Source organism: Sebastes umbrosus, chromosome 9 (assembly GCF_015220745.1).
Source record: "Sebastes umbrosus isolate fSebUmb1 chromosome 9, fSebUmb1.pri, whole genome shotgun sequence".
Lineage (NCBI taxonomy): Eukaryota > Metazoa > Chordata > Actinopteri > Perciformes > Sebastidae > Sebastes > Sebastes umbrosus.
Window position 1 is genome coordinate 3,558,959 of NC_051277.1, and position 24,461 is coordinate 3,583,419.

A 24,461-nucleotide genomic window follows, 5' to 3' on the forward strand; every position below is an offset into this window, starting at 1 on the left:
TTTAAATTAACAAACATCATAATGTGTGATTCATGGGGCAATTCAAACGGGATAAAACAAATATTTATCTCTCTCCGTTGACTACCGTTCATATTTTTTTTCCAGAAATAAGGTCCAATGGTGGTCCAGTGGAAGGGGCGGGACTTAGGCTCTCTATGGCCAAGGCCTATAGAAAGGAGGCTGGGTCACTCGTCATATCTCCGGGGGTATTAAACATGCGCAGTAAAATCTCGCTTGCACTCGCCGAAATTGAGCCAATCCCAACGCACGACCGCAGCTTCAGTTACACTGCGCATGTGTTATACCCCACACCCCAAGACCCATTGTCCGCCTGTGACCAAGCCTCCTTCCCATAGGCCTTGTCTATGGCCCCTTCCACACTTCCTTCCTTCCCCCCTTACTTCCGGTGTCCTTGCTCGGACCACACCCATCTTCAAAGTCGGCCTTCACTTTGATTTACACACCTGTGAAGTTTCATGCATGATTGATGATGTTGTGGTTATTGTGGTGACAAAATCCGTCCGCAGATATAAATTATATAAACTAGCTGTGGTAGTTCCTGCTACAGTAGGTGACACACACACATGCACAAGGTGAAAACAATACCAGCATCCCTGCTGAGCTGGTAATGATTGACAATTGCAAGTAATTATTTTGTTACTGTACACATTTCGAAACTTGGCTGACAGACGCAAAAACGTGAAGCATCACCTCTATGGAAGTTTTAATTGGACTTTATTAGTTGTAACCCAAAGAAGACATTCCACAAATGTGTACCATGATCTGCAAATATTTGACTATATACAAACATGTATTTTTGTATTTGTGTTGTGTCACATCCACAAAAATACAGGGCGATTTGCAAATACTGCATAACTTACTCTGTAAATACGTATTTTAAGGTTTACATGTAAAGTGATATCTACACATTTGTGCATCTATTTAGCATTTGCAGATTGCTTCCTGTGCATTTATGGGCCACATGACATTTGTAACTTTCCCCCTGTTTGTTTACAGAATTTTGTCCGATTGGTACCGCAGCAGATCTGTAGATAATAGTTGTAAACATCCACAGAAGACAATTCACAAATATGTACCATGATCTGCAAATATTTCACTACCCACAAATATCTGCAAATCGCCCTGTATTTTTGTGGATGTGACTTTACACAACACAAATACAAAAATACATGTTTGTGGATAGTGAAGTATCTGCAGAAAAGTGTAATTCAAGAAGTAAAAGTTATGGAAAGGGAACTCACTAAATAAGGAATATGGAGGATGTTTTTGAGAAGAGATGGAGTCTAACAGATAGTTACATGGGTTAACAAGCATGCACATACATGTGCTTGGAGGTGACCTGACGTTAAAGAGGATGCATGTGTGCCCATGTAAATGATATTACTATATATTTGCACTCCCCCCCTTTTTATTTTCTATTAACTTATTTGTTGATTTAATTTATTATTACTCTCGTATTTTTGTATTATTATTGTTGTTGTTTTTTTGTTTTTTTTTAATTTGTTTCATTTTTTTAACTGTCATTATTATTATTGTTATTTCTTTTCTTGGTTTTAAATGTTGAGGTTGTTTTCTCTATAGTGTATTTGATGGGTTTGTCTGTAAGCTCATCTACTTAAAAGTTGGTTTATAGACTGTTGTAATTACAAACAGTGGATTGCATATACTGTATGAAAACAGCCTTGAAAAATGGGAAAAAATAAAGTATAAAAAAAAAAGGTGGTACACATTTGTGGAATGTCTTCTGTTGGTTATAAATAATAAAGTCCAATAAAAACTTCCATACACACCTCTCATTGAAAGAGGACAAACCCTTGAATACAACAAACAGCTGGGTCGACAAATACTTGAGTTAATAGGCTGCTATCATCCTGTGACAGGTGAAGTGGTGACTGTGCAGGACTGTGGATGGGTGGAGCAGTGAGAGGAGGTGGAGCTCTGACTGCCTCTCCAGGAAACACCATTTAAACCTCTAGTGGGAGTGGACAGTCTCTGGATTTAACTCGACAGAGGCACTCAAGCATCACTCCACAGCAACAAGTCGCTTTTCTCGCAGAAAAAAAGGTGTCCAACAACGAAGGAGAAGCTTGAGTCATGTGTGGTGAGTTTGCTTTCTTTTATGGAGTATTTAGAAAGTTGTTGGAGAGGAATCAGCTCCTTTACGCACGAGAGGAGTCACGCATGCGGAGAAGTAAAGAGAGGCATTTTCTGCAAAGTTCTCCCATCATACTGAACTGGTGTTGTTATCCTGATCTAAGTCCTAGTGGTGATGGAAACAGTGAATAGTGAACAGTCTGATCGGGTTTGGATTCCTGAGAGGTTTTTACGCGCAGCTGCGACGTGTCAGTGTTTCCACTCAAGGATGTTGACAGGCCAGTCATACCAGTTACTGTCTCAAAGTAAATTAAATTAAATTACATCCATGGAGCTACTCCTCACACCCATCCACCACTAACTACCTAACACATATCTCCTCCTCTCATGTGTTAACTCTCTGAAACAGGGAGGTTTTAGTGAATCTTTAACTCTTAACTCGTCTTCAAGGAAAGAGGCCAGGAGGGATGTGGGAGGTTTTACAGCAGCAGCAGTCTGACTACCTGGCTGCTGCTGCTGCTGCTGCTGCTGCAACACTGAGAGCAATGTGTGCGACCGTCAATGGCCAGCTGTGTACTGCTGGAACATTCCTACACACACATACACACACACAGACACACAAACTTATATACATACACACACACACACACACACACACACACACACACACACACGCACATACACACACACATACACACACATACAAAATCTCACTCACAGACACACACACTTACACACACAGACACACAAACTTACACACAAACTTACACACACAAACAGACACAAACACACACATACAGACACACGCACACTTACACACACACACACACACACACAGACACACTGAATACAGGATGCATCAGCTTGACCAGCTCCATTACTGCTCTCTCTCATACAGCGTGTTGTGAGTTCTTGTCCTTCCCAAAGCATATTAGTGTTATAGGTTATAGGTGAGGAGTATATAGACTTTAAAACTAGAAACTAACATATTCTGACTCACAATAGATGGGTGAAAGATATTACTGTCCATTTGTTTGGAGAAACTTAGATTTTCCACTTAAAGGGTTCCCTCAATTCTTTTGAAAAGACTTGGAAACCTCTCCTAAACCGTATTGAATCTCTGACCCCCTTGCCTGGTTAGGACGACCGAGCCTCCTTGTTTTTTTGTTTTGTTGGATGGGCGTTGTGGTTTTTTACTTACTTTATTTTATTTTATTTTGTAATTATTTTATTAATTGTATATTATTTTATTTATTTTACCTTATATTTATTTTATTTATTTTATTTATTTTATTTATTTTATTTATTTCATTTTTTTAATTTCATTTATTTTATCTTATTTTATTTTTTTATTTTGTGCGTATACAGTATGTGTTTTATTATTTCAGTGAGTTTCTAATTTTGAGTCTTGTTTTAACTGTTTCCATTAGTGTGATATTGGTTATTTCCTTTATTGTTGGGGGTGGGATGAAAAATAGAAGACTACTTATTAGCTCTGTAATTTATATCCCTTCTCTTCCAATTTAAAAAAAATAATAATACAGAAGCTCTGAGTTGACCTCATCTATCCGCATGTTCTTCATCAATAATCTAGTTTAAAAAAGAGAATATTGATGTCATCTAACAACGACTAGCAACGGTTTGTTCCAGCATTCTTCACTGTAGATTTATCCTTTGCTTAACAGAAGCAACTCCTTTTCTACCGTTGTGCGTAAACTCTTTCTGTAAACACGGTTTCTCAGAGGATTGAAGTTCTCTTTCTCCCTCTCTCTCTAAAAAGGGATCTTTGCCTACCTGAATTACCGAGTGCCTCGCACCAGAAAGGAGATATGTGAGACGCTGGTGAAGGGACTGCAGAGACTGGAGTACAGAGGGTACGATTCAGCAGGTGAGACACTCGGGCTTCACAGCGTTTACACACACACACACACACACACACACACACACACACACACACACACATCATGCACAAAAGCTCATAGTCCTTCTTGGCAGCACCTGTATGTCACGTCTTTAAAAGAGAAAATCTGGCCAACAATTTGCACAGCTTTGGAATTCAATCACTGTCAAATATATAGAACACATAATTGTATAGTTGTCGGCTTGAAATGAAGCCAAACTGGTAGAACGACCAACACCTACAGCTGCATGACAGCAGGCTGAAATATTTTAGCTCCCGCTACGGCACCAGGAAGCTCCGGTGACTTCTAGCTGCGAACCTCCTGCCACCTGGACATTTGATATTGTTCAAACACACATACCCACGCACACCCACACACACACACAGACAAGCTGTGTTTGTTCATCCTATTTGAATAAGATGATGCCACACAATCAATAAGAGGGCCTTTAATGCCTGTTAAACACCACAACCTACCTACTAGACAATGCTCCCACAATAAATAACACCACAGAGACTAACATGTTAAATCCTGATAGATATAGATAGATATAGATAGATATAGATATAGATAGATAGGTAGATAGATAGATAGATTGTTGATTATTGTGTTACAACAGCAGGTTATCCAAGCAATGCACAGGAACAGTACATAAAATGTCCATGTCAACACTAAAGACATATATCCATAGAATAAAAAATATAAGGGATATTGGATTACACTATAAATACACACCTGACTACTACAACTAGTATAAAACAATCTAAATTAAATCTATGTCATTCCCCTCCCGTCTGTGTGTTTGCAGGTATCGCTGTGGACGCCCCCAAGAAGAACGGCGACGACAACGCCATCGTCCTGATCAAGAAGAAGGGGAAGGTGAAGGCTCTGGACGAGGAGCTTTACAGTGAGTTCATGCACATTCATATTCATATTTTGATGTTTGTTTGTTGCTCAGTATTTGTATGTTGATGTCAGTCTGTTCGTGTCAGTAAAGGGATCGCTGTTGTGTGTTTTTTTTTGGCTTCTTCAGAGAAAGACTCGCTGGACCTGGACGAAGAGCTGCGCACACACTTCGGCCTCGCTCACACTCGCTGGGCCACACACGGAGAGCCGAGCTCCGTCAACAGCCATCCTCATCGCTCCGACAAGGATAACGGTAATATGCGCTTTCAAGCATGCTCGCATACGCAGTACAGTATACAGTATAAATGCATTTACCACTCATGCTTAACCAGCTGTAAATCTATGCAAAAACACACTGCAGGAATGTTAAAGGCGGTTTTAGGCTTTTAGTGAAACAGGGATAATCAGGGAAGATCAACTCTGACCTTCTTCTCTGTGACATCATGTTTTCAATTCATTGTCATCCAGTTATAATAGCCAATAAAAATAAAGATGCTTCATACCTTAATTTAGCACACCTTCACATACCTCCTGTTCTCTTTGTTATAAGTGTGCCATGGGCGAGTTCACAGGCGTGTCAATGATGTACTTATAATAGTAATAGTGTTTGACCATTAGCCCTAATGTCTAATCTATTCACTCTCACTGACTCTTTCTTTTTCCTTTTCTCAGAGTTTGTCGTCATCCACAACGGCATCATCACCAACTACAAAGAGCTGAAGGCGTACCTGGTAAGTCACCTTATCTTCAGGAATTTCTCTTGTACAAACCACCGAGTTGGCAATCTTGTTCGGTTCCATCTCAGCACCGCCCGCCCGGTGTCATCCTCCTGCTCAGCGACGAGCCGCTCCTTCGCTGTCTCTTTGACAAGTGTAATCATCTAATGTGTCATATAATTTAGTTGGCGCCATGCTGATCTGTGTTTAAAGGTTATACTAATTGTTCAACTGCAGTTGTGTCATCCGTTGTGTTTATTCAACCAGTTTGTTTTATAAGTCACTCTTATGTCCAGTGTGGGCAGAGGAGTTACAAAACAATTTTAAGAATGCACAAATTTGAAACAAAATTCATTTGATAACATAAATACATGTACTATTTCATGAGTTGTTTTTAAATCCCTCCAGCTGTCAGCTGTCAGCACTAGAACTATCTATTGAGGCACCATTATTCAGTATTACTCATTAACTAAGGAGTGACTTGTTGCCACGTTGTACTTGGGCAAAAGTCAGACCTGACTGGAATATATACACACAAGAAGCATCGATAAAAAATTAAGACGCTTAGTTGTATTTTTTTGTTGATTGAGGGAGAAAATTAAATTAAGCTTTTTTTTTTGTTAAAATAGCACACCTTTTTTTTGTTACACTTTGTTTAGCTCTTTTTTACTGTGTTAGCTGATGCATCTTGTTTTTTGCACTATCCTCTTTGCTGCTCTACACTGCACATCTCCCCACTGCGGGACTAATAAAGGAATATATTATCTTATTTTATAACCTGGTCAGTCGAGGACATTTTTGTTTAAATTAAAGGGCCAGTGTGTAGCGTTTCGGGGGGGGACCTATTGGCAGAAATTAATATAATATTAATAAAGCATGTTTTCTTTAGTGTATAATCACCTGAAAATAAGAATGGTTGTGCTTCCGTTACCTTAGAATGAGACGTTTATATCTACACAGGGAGCGGGTCCTCTTCACAGAGCCGGCAGCCATGTTTCTACACTCTAAGAAAAGAATCCGTAGAAAAACAGATAACGTCCTGGTAGAAAATTTCCAGGACATTCTTCGTTAAGTTTACGGACATTGTCTCTAAAACGGGAAATTCTGTAAATGTACAGTATATCCTCCGTACCTTTACATTCTATTAATGTGAGAGAAAGGTTTCTCCAAATTCGAAATTTGAACTAAACTTTGCCGTGTGTGATGGTCTCTGCCTCTTCCAACTTTCGTGCTAGCAGAGGTTCTTGTTCCCACAATGCAATGCGTATTTAAAAACCCTGAGAAAAATCGATACAGAAAATTCCTTCATATTAACACGGTACATTGGCCCGTATTTTTACCTACTTTTCTTTGAGTGTACAGTAACCCAGAAGGGACAAACCAAACACTGGCTGGCTCTACAGAGGGACATTTGTGTTATCGCGTTTTCACGTCGGCCACTATAGAACGGGAGAAGTTTCAGTTGGTTGTAATCTGCAACCTCACCTCAGAAAGTTATGGATTCCCACCTAAAAAACTGAAAGCTTTTACCTTTTTGTTTGATATTTATATTATATTGTATGAATTCTGCTACAGTTTTGCTTCCTACTGTCACTAACCTTAAGTACTTTATAAAAACAAAGTGAGCAGAATGAATAACAAAGATGTAATTTATGGAACCACTGCAGTCTGATCTCGCAGGATGACTGACAGTATATCCTCAGGCTGTTTATGTTTATATTAATTAATGAACCGTGCCTTCCTTCCTTCCTCAGATCGCCAAAGGATACGAGTTTGAGTCAGAGACGGACACAGAGGTCATCCCCAAACTGACCAAATATGTTTACGACAACCGAGAGACTGACAGCATCTCCTTCTCCACCCTGGTAGAGCGGGTTATTCATCAGCTGGTGAGTAGCTCACACACACACACACACACACACACACAGCGACACATCATCATTACAACACACAACACTGTCTGCTACCATGATGACACGAAAACACAGCTCAACCCCTTCACAGCAGCACCGCTAGCGGTAGCAGGCTTATCTTTGATTTGTTGTAATATTACAAGATATCAGGGGTCTGCTTCTAGTTCTTTCTTCTGCCGGTGAAGGAACATAACTAAGTGCATTTACTCAAGTATTGTACTTAAGTACAATTTACGGTAACACTTCATTTTACAGGTCCGCAAATTTCATGGTAATTAGGTGATAATTAGCAAGTAACCTAGTTGAAATATCGAATATATGTCAAATTACTCCAATATTATTATTAAATATATTATTAAATGTATCGAAAATTACTTTATTATATACATTATATAATAATTATATGTTAAAATAGCATATAATAGTTAAAATAGGGCCCTTAGTCTTGAGAAGTGGCTGCTCTTCATCGGGGGTTTTAGAAAACTAATAGAAGACACTTCTGATCAGACACAAATCAAACCATTCACCAATTTCAATTAAGTTATTATCTATTTATCAGCAGATATGGAAATAAAGCATATCAATTAACTTTGTATACTTTTCCTGGAGTTGTATTAAATAAATTACCAGCTATTGGGAAATAGCGGAATTAAATAATGTTTATAATAAAGTAATATTTGATAAATTGAGGTAAACATTGGGGTAATTTGGCAGTAATTCCAAAGAAATTTCAAATAGGTTACTTGCTAATTATCACCTAATTACCATGAACCTGTAAAAATGAAGTGTTACCGAATTTTTGACGTACTTGTACTCTACTTGAGTATTTCCATTTTCTGCTACTTTAAACTTTTACCCCACTAAATCTCAGAGGTTAATATTGTACTTTTTACTCCACTCCATACATTTACATAAACAGTATATGATATGATGCAGTATACTATACTACTAATGTACCTAGTAGTATACAAAGTATCTCAAAGTGGCTCCACACTGACGAACTACAACATTAAAATGCTTTTTAGTGAACAATGTGATATTCTATAATAATATAACACTGTGAGAGGAGACACTTTACTTTTGATACTTTAAGTACATGTCGCTGATAACACTTCTGTACTTGTACTTTATGGAGTATTTTCATGCCGTGATATTTCTACCTTTTAATTAAGTAAAGGATGCCAGTGAGACACACCACAGCTTCTTGTCTTCTCGAACATTAAGAGATGGAAACTTTTACATAAAATGTGTCACACTCACATGGCACGCCATCACAAAAATAGTCTCTATAGCAACCGCCCCGACTGCATCACCAGTGACATCATCACTCGTAGAAACAGATTTTTTTGGACGGAGCGAGCCTCTCTTTTCCATTGTGCTTCAGAGTTGCTTCACACTTTTTTGGGTTGGAGTGGTTTCTCTCTCTTCTCAGAGGAGGCAAAAAGCAGCCATTTTGGATTTGGGGTAATGGGAACCAGATAGTTCGACGCACTAACAGCGTCACGACCACAACACACCCTCCCCCCTCGTCTCTCTCTCTTATCCCCCCCCCACACACACACACACAATCTCTGAGCCAGTTCTGCTTCCACCACCACAGGCAGCGTTGTGCTGTTGAAACACAGCAATAGAGGTCTTATTTCTCTTAACCCATCAACCCCCCCCTTCTGTACACCAAGTTACCACACCCCCACCACAACTGCCAAACCTCACTGGGTCAGAAGAAACGTTCGTTTGTGTCCTCAAAATGTTTCTCTTAAAAGTTACATGTTTTCCAGGAATATACGTCTAACTTTACCTTTTATATATTTGAATTGTTTCTCCTCCTCTCCTCTAACAGTCAGCATTCAGTCTTTCATCACGCTCATGTAAACTCAGTGTTTCCTCTGCTTCTCTGTGTCTCAGGAGGGAGCCTTCGCCCTGGTGTTTAAAAGCCGTCATTTCCCCGGAGAGGCTGTGTCCACCAGGTTAGTACCACACACGCTGCGCTGACATTTCACTTCACATTTTGCTGCGGGTGTCTGTGCAGCGAGAGCCAGACTCGTCGGAGGATGAGTCAACCTTGTTGCTACAAATATGAAGCAATCCTAAATATGTTTTTGCGGAGACATTGTGGCTTATCTTATCCCTAACATCCATTTGCACGTGACGTGTTGTTATGACTTATGTGATCTGCTTTCGATTATGGTCAAATGTTTTTCGGGTGTGAATGTGTGTAACTTCCCGTCCGCCTGCATGTGTCAGTGCTGTCTGCATCTTAAAGAGTGAGGCAGAGAAGAGGGGGAGTAGAGCAGAAGGTTGAATTCAGGTTCCCCCTCTCCCTCCTGGGCCTCTGGCCTCTGGGCTGCTGCCTCCACGCCGGCGTCTCTGTGACTCATTAACCAAAGAGACTAGAGAGTTTCCTGTTTCTGCTGCCGGGAAATGCCCCCTGCCAGAAAGACTCACATCATTTTATCTTACTTTACACCTTTCCTGGTTCAGCTGAGCCGTCGTGGATCGGGGTAAAGGGAGGCTGCTGGAGATGGAAAAAGGAGGAGGGCAGTAACTTATGATTTATGCAAACAGGCTGGCAGTGCCAATGTTTGCGAAGCTGGCACACCTGCTGCTAAAGTCGGGATACTTTGGCATCTCATTGGTCTATTGTCTGCTTGCAGTTTCTGAAGACAAGATATCAGTATATTGCACAGCTTTGGCAAACTCAGTGTGGTTAATGTGTTGAACAGTCAGCATTGTCTGTCTCTCAGAACGGAGGGATGAGGGAATGTTTGCAATCATCTAGTGATGCTTGTCACCACCCGCCCTTTTGTCGTCAAGGATCAACCTCCCGGCAGGATTTTTACTCTCTTCTTCTCAGCTTCTCTCTCTTTAACTTTCTAATCTGTTGTTCCTCCTTTTCCCTTTCTATCTGCCACCCTGTCCTTCTCTTTCTTACTCCCTTTCATCCCTTTTGCTTCCCTTCCCTTCTCTTCTTTCCCTCCCTCAGGGTAAACATCGTATTGGATAGCGACCACATGTTTCTGTTTGCAAGCCTTCCCTTTTCAAGCCCCCACACCCCTTAAAACAACCAGCGCAGTACGTCAGCGTAGCCGAGCCCCAGAGACGGGCTAAAGCAGAGAGAGAAAAGAGGGTTCAAGACAGAGAAACAAGGAGAGGCCCTTTGGACAGGGTTTCTCAAGAGCTGGTGTCACAATAACTAACTCGTAATAACTCCTCGCCATGAAGAGGTTTCTTTTAGATATACTGTTTGCACTGTGCTCACAAGATCAGTGTATAAAGGTTTCATCTGTTCTGAGGTTAGTCTCCTCACACCTTCCCTCACCTCACCTGTTAAATCTATATACACGGCTGCACCTTCTCAGCATATAGGAGAAGCCCACATAAGGGTCAGTAGCCAATGAGGAAGCAGAGTGACTCGGTCCAGGAACTGTGAGCAAATCCTAGAAGGATGTAGACTAATGGAGGGATCAGTTTACCTGCCTAATGTTCAAGATTAGAACGTTTTAGTAGATGGAGCGCACCGCGAATTAAGGCCCGGCTTCGATTCAGCCCTTTAGTGCATGTCATCCCCTCCTGTCTCTCTAAGCTGTCACTATCCAATAAAGAAATGTCCCATAATATATATTTAACAAACAAAGGTTTAGAAGGGATCTGCAATAAGTGGGAGGATGTCTGAGCCTCTGTCTGCACAGGGATGAACCCAACCTCAGGATTGTGTACAAAATGATGAAACAGTAATGTTACAAAGAGTTTGAGGTGGTGCATGAAAGAAAAAATGATTGGGAGAGATGGAGAGGAGTGCCAACATCCGTGTAGCCACGGGTGTGCCCGGATGTGCCTGTCATAAAAATAATCCTAGCAGAGCTTTGCAGCTACTTTTATTATATACATTTTTTGATTCTAATAAAATAGTTTTAATTAACAAGTTGCGATTCGCTATACGTGTATATTTTACGACCACTAGCCTCCAAATAACACAAGCATGATGATGATAAAGAAACATGGCTATCTGTCTGGATCAGTCCCATTGTCTTCAGGGTTTGACAAATATTAGCAAAGTAATTGATGACATAACACAGTAAGAATTGTATTGATTGTACAGACGGGACATCCTCAGTGAAGGTGTCAACAAATACGTTAATTAATAATAATTTAAATGATTTGTAAATACAAAAGTTCGGATCAGTCAGGAATAGGTGTGTTGGTTTTTTTTGTCATTTGTCTTACTTTTTGATAATCTCTTTTGGTTGTTTTTATGTCCCTGTATTTGTCTTCACTTGTTCTGTAATCACTTTATCACACAATAAATAAATAAGGAAAAAATAGAAATAAAAATAAATAGATAAACAAGAAAAATAAATAAAGGAATAAATAAACAAATAAATAAATGAATAAGTAAATAAATAAAAGAATAAATAGATAAACAAGGAAAATAAATAAAGGAATAAATAAACAAATAAATAAATGAATGAATAAGTCAATAAATAAAAGAATAAATAGATAAACAAATAAAGGAATAAATAAAATAAAAAAAGGAATAAATAAATAAATAAAGGAATAAATAAAAAAATAAGGGAAAAAAAGGAATAGGCATGGTTTAAAATATTAATAGCTATTTACAGACTGTGTGGGCTAAAACACACAAGAAGCCTAAGTTTCCTTTACAATAATTCACTACATGTTTACAATCAGGCAGGAAAACTCATTAAAATATGCAATAATAATAAGATCAGTGTATATGATGGAATAGAGGCATTAGAGTGGGCCAGAGGAACCCTCTAGCTCACCTTGGTCCTTGCATACATTATATCTCACAGGTCCTCCTAAATGAATATTCCTGTCTGTGTGGTTGAGGCTAAGGAACTTAATTTCTGTTGGGAATAATAGAGCAGGGTTGGATGTCAGCTCACCTCAGCGGTCAAACTTTCACAAAGCACCACGTGAGCGTGTTCGTACGTATCTGAACATTGTTGTGTGTCTACAAAGCCTAATCCTCTCCTTCCTCCCACCTCACCCTCCTCTTCCTCCGTCTCTCTTCATTCTTGTCCCGGCAGGAGAGGAAGTCCGTTGCTCATTGGTGTGCGAAGCGAGCATGAGCTGTCGACTGAAAACATCCCCGTCCAGTACAACAGTGGTGAGCTCTGTTCCCGTCTCTCTCTCTCTGTCTGTCTGCCATTATCCGCTTACACTGCACCGTGAATCTCTGCACACTATCACACACAGCCGCCGCAGCAGAGATAGAGAGGGTATTCATAATTCATCAGCATAGATTAAATTATCTAAAATGATCTTGTTCCTGGCAGTATCTGTGTCTCTGAGCTGCATAAAGATACTCCAACAATCAGTGTTTTATTGGTCGAGTAAGCAAATCAATTTGACTTTTGAGGCTGCTTCTTAGTCACAGCACAGAAAAGAAGTTTAAAAGTAGATGAAGAAATGAAGTCTTTTGAACAACTCTATTTCAATACTGTTCAAGAACTATATTTCTAAAATATATGAGAATGAAATGAGAGAATTTATTCCCTCTTCTCTTTGTGTGAGAGTCGTACATCTTGAATATACACTTTCATTTTTAAAAGAAGACTAAATAATTTCCTAAAACAGCCGGGACACTGTAGTTTACAGCAAACTCAAAACAGGAGCAAATATTTATTGGGGACTATTTCCAGCCAGCGGGACGGTGTGTGCGTGGGATCGACTAAACTAATAAACTACACTGCCCGTGTTTATCGTGATGAAGGAACATGTCACCCTGAGCAACAGTGCGGCTCATTGATGTGTTTTTAAAAGTTTTTTTGGGGGGAAACAACGGAGCTTTTATGGCTGAGATGAATACGTTTTTGACTACACAGTTGTACTTTTCATTTAAATTTCTGATTTTAAATGAAAAGATCTGCAGAAAGTTTAAACAGTAGCCTTTAACGTAGATCCCATCTTCTCTCTTTGCTTTCTCCCTGAATCCCTGGAGTAGTGTAATATTTATCTAACTCTTGATTCTCTTTCTACTGTAACAAATCCCGTAAAGTGTCGCTCTTTGCTAACCGTAGAAGTGTACACAAACACTGTTTAATGGTTCTGTTAATCATTGTGTAATAATTCTGTTAAACAACTTTCTTATAAAGCCCTAAAGTGTTGCCAGGGATCTCTTTGTGTAATTTCAGGCGGAACAATAGAGACTTAAAACAAGAGTTTATCTTGGTACTTCATCTCGACTGTGCTCAGGACTGTGTCCTCACTGCCTTATCTGCATACTTGAAATATATGGTTCGTAATGGTTAATTTGAGACCAGTCCAAAGTGCGAGGCAGGGCGTGTCGTTTTAATGGTCGAAAAAACAAATCCCTTCAATTATCTTTGGCCCGTCTCTTTTCATAACATCTGACTGCCACACATCTTCTTTATGCGTCTTATTACAAATAAGATCATTGTTCTTGTCTTTTCTTTACTGGAAATCTACAGAAGATGGCAAATATCATCTTTCTATTGCCGTTTATAAAGCAATACGGACGTTTATTTATGACCTTAATCCGTTGTAAATATTCCTGGTAGCTGCTGTTATGTTCCACCTCGAACCTTTTCTGATCTTATGGAGCGTAAAAATCAGAATTTCACAACATGACAGACCCATAACCGCAGCGGTGACCTGACTCCATCTGGAAGTCGAGAGGAAGAATTCAAGTGATGAGCACATCTTGATTGCTTTAGTCACTCAAAGTCACTGTGCGACCTCTGACCCCCTTGACCTCTTGGCTTTTGACCCCCGCAGCTCACTTCAAGGAGGGAGTCCAGGAGAAGAACAGCCATAATCGTCCCGACTGCTCCAGCGAAATCAACTCAGTGGGGGATGGCAGGCCCGTGGAGTATTACTTTGCCTCTGACGCCAGGTGAGACTACAATCGTCTGTGTTTGCCGTATCATTGAATTCTTAGTCTCTCTTTCTCTCTATCATTTCTATCAAAGTATGAGGAAAAGAAATTAAAAAAAAAGAAACATATTTAGTGCCCTCTATAAACACCAGACTCATCAAAGTATGAGGAAAAGAAATGAAAGAAAGAAACACGTTTAGTGCCCTGTAAAAACACCAGATTCATCAAAGTATGAGGAAAAGAAATGAAAGAAAGAAACACGTTTAGTTCCTTCTATAAACACCAGACTCGTCACATGTACCCGTCTTATCTCTCCCCACAGTGCCATCATTGAGCACACCAACAAGGTGTTGTACCTGGAGGATAACGACATGGCCGTGGTGGCCGGCGGGAAACTCTCCATCCACAGGATGAACCGGCAGGTCGGTGATGATCCGGTGAGGGCCATCCAGACGCTGCAGATGGAGCTGCAACAGATCATGAAAGGTCAGATAACGCTCAATAAACATGACATGAGGACAATACATTCATTTATTTTTATTTTAGACAACTAGTTGTGCTTAAAAGGGTATTATTGGGTAACACAGTAAGGAAGATAAGGCATCCTTTACTTAATTAAAAGTAGAAATATCAGGGCCTCCATTATAGGTACAAGTACAGAAGTATAATCAGCAAAATATACTTTAAGTATCAAAAGTAAAGTGGCACCTTTCATAGTGTTATATCATTATAGAATATTACATTATTCACTAATGAATACACGTTTTAATGTCGTCAGTGTGGAGCCACTTTGAGATACTTTGCATACTATTAGGTACATTAGTAGTATTGTATACTGCATCATATCATATACTGTAATCATGTGCTGTTTATGTAAAAGTAGTGGAGTAAAAAGTACAGTATTTCTGTCTGAGATTTAGTGGGGTAAAAGTTTAAAGCAGCAGAACATGGAAATACTCAAGTAGAGTACAAGTATGTCAAAATTCGGTAACACTTCATTTTTACAGGTTCATGGTAATAAGGTGATAATTAGCAAGTAACCTATTTGAATTTTTTTTTTTAAATTAATGCCAAATTACCCCAATGTTTACCTCAAAAATTACTATATTATAAACATTATTTAATTCCGCTATTTCCCAATAGCTGGTAATTATTTAATATTTTTCCAGGAAAAGAATACAAAGTTAATTGATATGCTTTATTTCCATGTCTTCTGATAAATAGATAATCATTTCTTAAAAACATCCCTGAATCATGACATCAGCTACCAGGTTACATTTGTGTAGACAATAAGTCACAATGGAGAGATTTGTGTTTGATCAGAAGTATCTTCTTTTAGTTTTCCACCTCCGATGAAGAGCAGCTACTTCTCAAGACTAAGGGCTCTATTTTAACCATTATATGCTACTTTAGCATATAATGTTTTTCGATAAATTTTGAGGTAAATATTTTGGGGTAATTTGGCAGTAATTCCAAAGAAATTTCAAATAGGTTACTTGCTAATTATCACCTAATTACCATGTGTACCAAGTGTTACCGGGTTTTGTTAAAACATACCAGAGATCAGAGGTTTTAAAGAACACTAACTTTGGTGAATGAAAAACACTTATTGGTGTCACCTTACAATGAATGCATTTAATACTGGCACCAGGAAACAGACCCGACACACCAGCGGTAACATGGAGTTAAAAAACAATCTTTACAACCTCAATTATACCCAAGAAACAAGGTCACAGATGGAGGTGTGCTCCTCGTCTGAGCCGTCTAGTCTCAACAACACAATGCCTGCGTCAAGACACTGAGACACAACAATCTTATAACGTTTCTGATTAGACGTCTTCAGTTGCTCACAAAGTAATTCAGGGTCGGTTAACACTGCACAAACACTTCATATTTTATACCTAAAAAGTATTTTTCCACCACACCTTCTGAATACACTGAGAACACGCAGCATGCAGTGCTACCAGTCAAAGTTTAGCTTGTAGACTAGCTCGCCCTCTGCTGGCTGAAAGCATACATTGCCAACCATGAGACCATGAAAAAAAGGGAGGGTTTCAAAACCAAAACAGGGAGTCTGGGGGTCCTCCCCCAGAAAAGCTTTGTTTCCTTCATTCTGGTGACTTTAAAAGAGTGAAAATAACAAAATAATAAGTACACTGCAGCAGCATTTTTATGCAACACTATATCTTTCTCTTAGTTCTATCCATTTCTCTCTCCTTTTCTCACTCACTGGAAGTCAGACAAAACGCTACCACTACGCTCTGAAACCCGTTATTTCCAACGGCTTGCAACGCGCCACGACAGCTTTTCACTGCATCGAGCAAAGCCCAACTTTGGGCGCTGCATGTTGTGTCGAGCGCAGCTTAAACATGAGCTCAAACTGCGCTGTGTTCGCGAGCGTAGACAGCTCTTTTCTGCTGATAAACAGACAGTTGGTGTAGCTCTATTGTCGTCCGGGTGGAAACAGTAGAGATTATACACACTGTTCAGTTCCAGAGAGAGGCTAAGGCTAAAAAAAGTGTCAACATTTGTCATAAATCTTGAGAAATGTGGGATAACTGTGATCCCGGGAGGAAAGCGGGAGAGGGCGATGAAAAACAGGAGTCTCGGGAGGGTTTGCACGTATGGCTGAAAGTGGAAACACAATACAGTTTTTCAGCCTCTGATGTACATGTATGTGCTCCTCTCTTTGCAGGCAACTTTGATGCCTTCATGCAGAAGGAGATCTTTGAGCAGCCGGAGTCCGTCGTCAACACCATGAGAGGACGCATTTGTTTTGACACCAACACAGGTGACTAGTGATCTTTCAAACCTTCAAGTTTTAATCATATGGAGAAATGGTCCCTGATCCATTGCAATCTGTATGAGCCGGAGACTAAAACATGTATTTAAATGTCCTCTGTTTCCTCAGTGATTCTCGGTGGACTGAAGGACCACCTGAAAGAAATCAAACGTTGCAGACGGTTAATCGTGATTGGCTGCGGCACCAGCTTCCACGCTGCAGTGGCTGTGAGTAGAGCTGTCAAAAGTTAGGATATGCATGATGATGATCATTCTGGGAGAAAGACGGTTATGATTAGTGAAAAAACACAAAGTTGTGATGATGATGATGATGATGATGATGGTAAAACTGCTGCTTTTGTTCCCCCTGATGTTCAGACAAGACAGATCCTGGAGGAGCTGACGGAGCTGTCTGTCATGGTGGAGCTGGCCAGCGACTTCCTGGACCGCAACACGCCCGTTTTTAGAGACGACGTTTGCTTCTTCATCAGCCAGTCAGGTGAAAAAACAAAACATGAAAAAAAGACCTTATTTTTGTCTTCTGAGGTCACTGGTTTAATTTTGTTGGATTTTAATTCATCAAAAAAAACAAAAATGTAAATGATGGTCTTTGCTTTTAAGACAGATCTGACTATGAAACTGGGTTGTTCAGATTCAGATCAACTTTATTTTCCCACACAGGGAAATATATTTTATGTCCAGTACTCCAGACATGAGGACGACATAAAGTCCACAGTAAAAATAATAAAAACGATAGCATAACATACGGAATAAGACCATAACATACTTGTAATAAAACACATTTGATCACATTGAGACTGAGACTAAATAAATAAAATAAATAAATTAAAAATAATAATAATAAATAAAAAAATATAAAAAATAAAACAAAATAAAAAAATATAAAACAAGCAACCCACTTTAACGTCAAATATGATAAAAAAGTGCAAAAGTGCAAGTGACCAGCTAAGAGACCAGTGGATCCAGCTGCATGTTATACAGGCCGATGGCTTGAGGAATAAAAGAGTTCTTTTATTTACTTGTTCAGATTTTATTTTGAAGGGTCAGGTTGCTGCTGCGTCTGTAATTGGAGTGAAGGGGATAGCTTCTATACTGTAAAAAAAAATCCCATTTTTGTTGTAGGATAAGTTTGGTGAACCGACTAGTGGCTGTTTCTTGGTCAATACCCATGATTTTTTCCCGTTGTCCTGTTTGCACTGACTGATGTATAAAACCAACAGTTTACATTAAAATGGTTAAGTTTGCGTTAAAAAAAAGTACATTCTCTGCTGCATTTTCCTGATTTTTGAAGCCGCACAGTCCCCGAAGTTAAGTTTATTGTCTATTTCAATTCCCAAGGTATTAGTATGTTGTGACCATTTGCACTAATTCACTGTTGATTCTTGTGGCAGGCAGTGTGGTCATGTCATGGTCCTATGTGAAACCTGTTGACAGTATCATCATCTTTTTGTGTGTTACTTCTAACAGCGACCTTATTGTGCTGTAATTCTGCATTGTAAGCATATCTTTTCATTCCCTCCGCTCCCTCAGGAGAGACGGCAGACACCTTAATGGCGCTACGCTACTGTAAGGGCCAAGGTGCCCTGACGGTTGGTATAACCAACACCGTGGGCAGCTCCATCTGTAGAGAAACAGACTGCGGAGTCCACATCAACGCCGGGCCTGAGATAGGAGTGGCTAGCACCAAGGTATATTTTTATACTGTCTCATAACTTTATAAAATCAGTTTTTTAAGAATCTGACAACAGTAATAAGCAAAACAACATACTTAATATAAGTTGTCCAGCAGTATTAACAGCACTTTGCCTTCAATTTAATGATAAGTTGTGTGTTATTTGCTGCACCGTTCAGCAACGCTTGGAGTTATATGAGTGTTTCCTGTGTGTGTGTGTGATCCAGGCCTACACCAGTCAGTTTGTGGCCCTCATCATGTTCGGCCTGATGATGAGCGAGGACAGGATCTCCCTTCAGCAGAGACGACTGGAGATCATCAACGGCCTGAAGGTGCTACCTGGTCAGTCCAACAAACACCAGCAAAATCACAAATGCAAAGCCTTCAGGGTCTCAACATAAACCGTGTTCGACCACCACTAACAAAATGATTTATCTTTTGTTTAATATAGTCTCACTGTTAACATAAAACCACCATCTCCATCCCTCTTGTCTTCTCCTAGACCTGATAAAGCAGGTGTTGGCCCTGGATAAAAAGATCAAGTCCATCGCTGATGAACTGTACGAGCAGAGGTCTCTACTGGTCATGGGCCGAGGTTTCCACTACGCCACCTGCCTAGAGGGGGCGCTGGTGAGTCGAGAACGCCACAGTAGTCTGTCAAAAAACTGCAATTCACTTCTCCTAGAGTACTGGTTCCCAACCTGACCTGACCCCCACTTAGTGGTCGCTAAAGCTTCACCGGAAGAAAACTTTTAAAAATATATCTACACAGTTGGCCTATATCTCAGCTTTTCCTTCATTTCTGTGAAGAAAACTAAATGAAATTGTTATTTCTAAAGTTTGGATTACTATTTAAGATATAAACAGAATCAGGGCGATAACGGTGAAGACCTGAACACGAGTTATATTCACAGACCTTCTCCTCTGTTATCCTCGTTCTGCATTAGAAAAGTACGCAGTTAAAACAACCACGGAGCTAATAGAACAACGGCCACGCATCAATGAGAAAAAAACACTGAATTTGTCAAAAAAGAAGCCTATTAAGTATGTATGATTGTTAAAAAAATACATAATACAGACAGAGATTTGTATTAAAAGTTCCTAAAAATAACAGGAAAACTCATCTCTGATGCAATATTCACTGGAAATAATCAAAATTCATCCAAATCGCTAATTTTTACACAAACTTCCTGCTGTTATGCATTCACTACTTGGGTTAATTGTTCAGTTTATAAACTGACGACCCCTGACTAAGTGACATATATTATGGATATTTCATATTATATTCAATGCATAACAATAATAGTACAGAAAAACTGATAAACTGTACAATTAACCCAAATAGGATTAATATTCACAGGAAATAATTTGCTCAAAAGTCATCCAAATTGCTTGTTTTACACAAACTTCCTGCTGTTATTGCGTTCCCAATTTGAGTTAATTGTACAGTTTATTAGTTGTTCTGTACTGTTATGTTATGCATTGAATATAATATGAAATATCCATAATATATGTCACTTAGTAAGGTGTCGTCAGCATATTCAATGATAGAAAAAGGGGTCCCTTTAGCAAAAGGCTGGTAACCACTGTCCTAGAATAACAATACGAGGACAGAGGATAAACATCAGATGACATAACAGAGTTGTATTGTCGGTGGTGCTGTATGTGTTCTGTTAAATATTATATGTTATTATAATGCTCTGAGCTACTTTTATTCTTTCTACTCGAATGCAGAAAATCAAGGAGATCACTTACATGCACTCCGAGGGCATCCTGGCCGGCGAGCTGAAGCACGGTCCTCTGGCACTTATAGACAAAGACATGCCGGTCATCATGATCATCATGAGAGACGCCTGCTACACCAAGTGCCAGAACGCTCTGCAACAAGTCACCGCCAGATCGGTAAAAAAAACAAAACACTCTCTACTGAAACACACACACCTGGACACTTTCACACACATTTACAGTGCAGCAAATCAAACAAAATGAATTGACTGATGTTGTTTCTCTCCATCAGGGTCGACCCATCATCCTCTGTTGCCAGGACGACCCTGAGATGAGTCAGATGTCCTACGACACAATCGAGCTGCCGCACACTGTGGACTGTCTGCAGGGCGTCCTCAGCGTCATCCCCCTGCAGCTCCTGTCCTTCCACTTGGCCGTCCTGCGAGGATTTGATGTAAGTAGTCAACGCCGTTTTTGACTCAAGCTATCTGTACAAACGCTCACTGTGTATGGAAAACAGTCTTTTTATAACTTAAAGTACTTTTTATCTTTTTATCAACCAAACTTTTTGTCTGCTAATTTGATCACTGATCTGATCTGAGATCATACAAACAATGAAATATGAGCTTTTTATCATGTCATTTTTGAAAAGGTCAGTAGCTATAGTCACATAGCAATATTATACTATGAAAATTATAACAATATTAATTTTGTCTATACACAAAACTGATTAGGAATATGAGCTTTAAATGCACATATATTCAAAAAACACTGTAGAATTTGCTATTCAAATGCTTTCAGTTGCACCTGTTTGTTTATGGCTTTAATATTGTTGCATATTAGTTTTAATGCTATGCTAAGTCTGAAGTGCTTTTAACCAGTGATGGGATGTAACTGAGTACATTTACTCAAGTACTTTACTTAATTACAATTTTGAGGTACTTGTACCTGAGTATTTCCAGTTTTATGCTACTTTCTACTTCTACTTCACTACAACTCAGAGGGAAATATTGTACTTTTTACTCCACTACATTTACTTGATAACTTTAGTTACTTTGCAGATTCAGATTAATGATACAAAATATAATCAACAAATAAATGATGATGTATTATTAGTCATATTAATGCATCACTAATTGTAATCCAATAATATCATATACATTATTCTTAAATGGGACATTCTGCATAATGAGTATATTTACTTTTGGTACTTTACGTATATATTTTGATGCTAATACTTTTGTACTTTTAAGTAAAATTTCGAATGCAGAACTTTTACTTGTAACAGAGTATTTCTACACTGTGGTATTGCTACTTATACTTAAGTAAAATATCTGAACACTTCTTCCTTAACATTTGTGTTTTTAATTTAACAATAATTATTAATATCAAAGTATAATTTCAACATGTCAATGGAATGTATATTGCATGCAGCAAAAGACTCTGGGAGGCTATTTATTGCTTGCAGTTAATTAATTATTACAGTAGTGGCATATATATAATCTACGTTTCATCTCTCAACATGCTGGACGATGGTTTTTACACAGTTTACACAGTTGTGGCGTGTGTAATCAGTGACCTTTCTTATCATAAGAACAGGAACTGGTCAGTGACTCAATGTGTGCGTTGCGGCTTTTCTTTTTACACTTCAGTGAGAGCTGATCCGTCCTCTGTTGCACCATTTGTTATCCAGCTTTTCTATAGCTTGTTAATGTGTGTTTAAATGTAAAAGGGAAAGCGTATTTTTAAGTAAGTAAGCAGTATGTTATGTTAACATTCAGAGAATACAATTAAAGCTGAAGTAGGCGAGATTGGAGCAAATATGATTTAAAAAAAGTTATTTTTATAAAACGGTCGCTATATCGTGACAGTAGTACATGAAACAGGTAACCTGAACAAAATCATGTTCCTCTGTGTCCTCCGGTGCTCCTAACGGCATCTGCAAGATTTCACAGACCGGAGGAAAACAAGCAGTAAGAGCTGATCTGAGGTCTGCTGTCCAGCTGCCGTCTATGAGAGCCGGCTGTCAATCACTCTGAACTCCGACCAAACGGTCAAACTAGGCAGCGCTGATCAAATATGAATCAATATGATGTTACGTTAATGACTATTTCTCTCCTCACATGTTTTCAGAATCATCTTGTAGTGCACGGTTTAGCTGTAACATGAGAAAGTTTGTGACGCTGCCGCCATTGTGAAATCTGTTGAAGGAACGCCAAGTTCTGGTCACATGACCAGAGCACAGCCAATAGGAACGCTCTCTCTCTCTGAAATGACCTGTGATTGGTCAAAGCCTCCGTCATGGGCTAGATTTTCTAAAGCCTGAAAACAGAGTCATGAGGAGGAGCAGAAGTCTAGTTATCTCTCTGAACACTTGGATTGCAATATGCTGAAAGATTATTATGGGATTTTTGCCCAATGATGCCAAACATATATACTGACTACTGAAGCTTTAACACACAGCGAATGAACTTAATGTGTTGTTATTTGCTCAAACAAACCGTTTTCTTTTCTTCTTGCAGGTTGACTTTCCAAGAAACTTGGCCAAATCTGTGACCGTGGAATAATAACAGTTCACAAAGCAACGGAGAGGAGAAAGGAGGCTCATAGATTTACCCGTACAAGTGTGCAATTCGTTCAGTATGTATGTATGTATGTACGTATGTAGGTGTGTGTATGTATGTGTGTGTGTGTGTGTGTGTGTAGCAAGAGCGGGGTAAAGTAGGGCACTTTGTTTGCGTGTGAACATGGACGAGGGTGAGAGTGAGTGTGAGGTATACGGTACAATGATTTAAAAAAAAAAAAAAAAAAAAGACAGAAATGTGAAGTCCGAATCCGACCAAAACACTGCTGAGGACGTGCCAGTGCCACTGAGGCCTCGCGTAACAATCTATGAAAACAACATTCACACATCCAAAGCAACCAACATGCTGTGCCTTTTTTTCTTATCTCAAGATGAGCCAGAAACACACACACACTACAGGCTTAGCAGAGAAGCATTGATATGGTGTATTGAAGTGTTTACAGTTGTGCAATATGGGGACCAAATGTGCATTACGTATGCACACAATCATGAGTAAGGTGATTTATTCTCTTTCTGTTTTATGAATTTCTTATGTATATTGGGGGCATCTTACCTCTCTTTACATAATGGGAAATGTAGGAATCAAACAGTTTTTATTCCAGAGAGTTCTCTGAATTATGAAGATCTCATTTTTTAAATAATATTACGCTGCACATCCACGTCACTGTGCCTGATGGGCCATGAAGCCCATAACTTCAATGTTGTTTAGCAGAAACGATACCAGAAAGAAATTCCTCAATCTGACTTTCACATCACTACTTGATTCTTGTGTAATGTTTCTGCTCCATTTTGATTGTTATTTCATTTTTAATTTAAAAATATATTGTATGTCTATTCTGTTTAACAGAATTGCAGTTTTTCCAAAGTCCGTTCATGGTAGAGCATGAACCTTTCTTTCTTTTACACTTATTCTCGTCATAGGTTGGAGCATTTCCATACACATCCATGAGAATTATTTCATGCTGCACTCGTGCAGCAAAAAAAATAATAATATACCGTGACTTTCAATACTTTTATTTTGTCAGCCGTTTGTATGGGTTTATAAAAATAATAATAATATTCTGTATTTATCTGATCTTTTTTATTTTATAAGGGTTTAAGAGAGGGTTTGATTTATATCTTTTAACTGTGATTGTATTTTATACTGTATGTTTTATAGATATAAGCAGGCACTATCAATCAATAAATAAATAAGTAAAGCATTCTATTCAAAGTCTGCCGTTGTTATTCCCTATTTCTCCTTATACCTGCCAGTGTTTGTTGTG

General features: G+C 39.0%; 1 protein-coding gene across 1 annotated transcript; it reads left to right on the forward strand.

Annotated features, from left to right (window-relative positions):
* The first annotated feature begins 1,971 nt into the window (after window positions 1-1,971).
* Window positions 1,972-23,457, forward strand: gfpt2 (glutamine-fructose-6-phosphate transaminase 2). Its single transcript, XM_037779584.1, has 19 exons — window positions 1,972-2,122; window positions 3,896-4,003; window positions 4,825-4,923; window positions 5,050-5,175; window positions 5,595-5,653; window positions 7,393-7,527; window positions 9,457-9,518; window positions 12,603-12,682; window positions 14,314-14,431; window positions 14,736-14,899; window positions 17,109-17,204; window positions 17,325-17,422; window positions 17,573-17,693; window positions 18,746-18,903; window positions 19,115-19,229; window positions 19,390-19,517; window positions 20,622-20,789; window positions 20,905-21,066; window positions 23,135-23,457. The coding sequence occupies exons 1-19, from the start codon at window positions 2,116-2,118 to the stop codon at window positions 23,177-23,179; spliced, it is 2,049 nt and encodes a 682-aa protein (XP_037635512.1). The 5' UTR covers window positions 1,972-2,115; the 3' UTR covers window positions 23,180-23,457.
* Window positions 23,458-24,461: the final 1,004 nt, after the last annotated feature.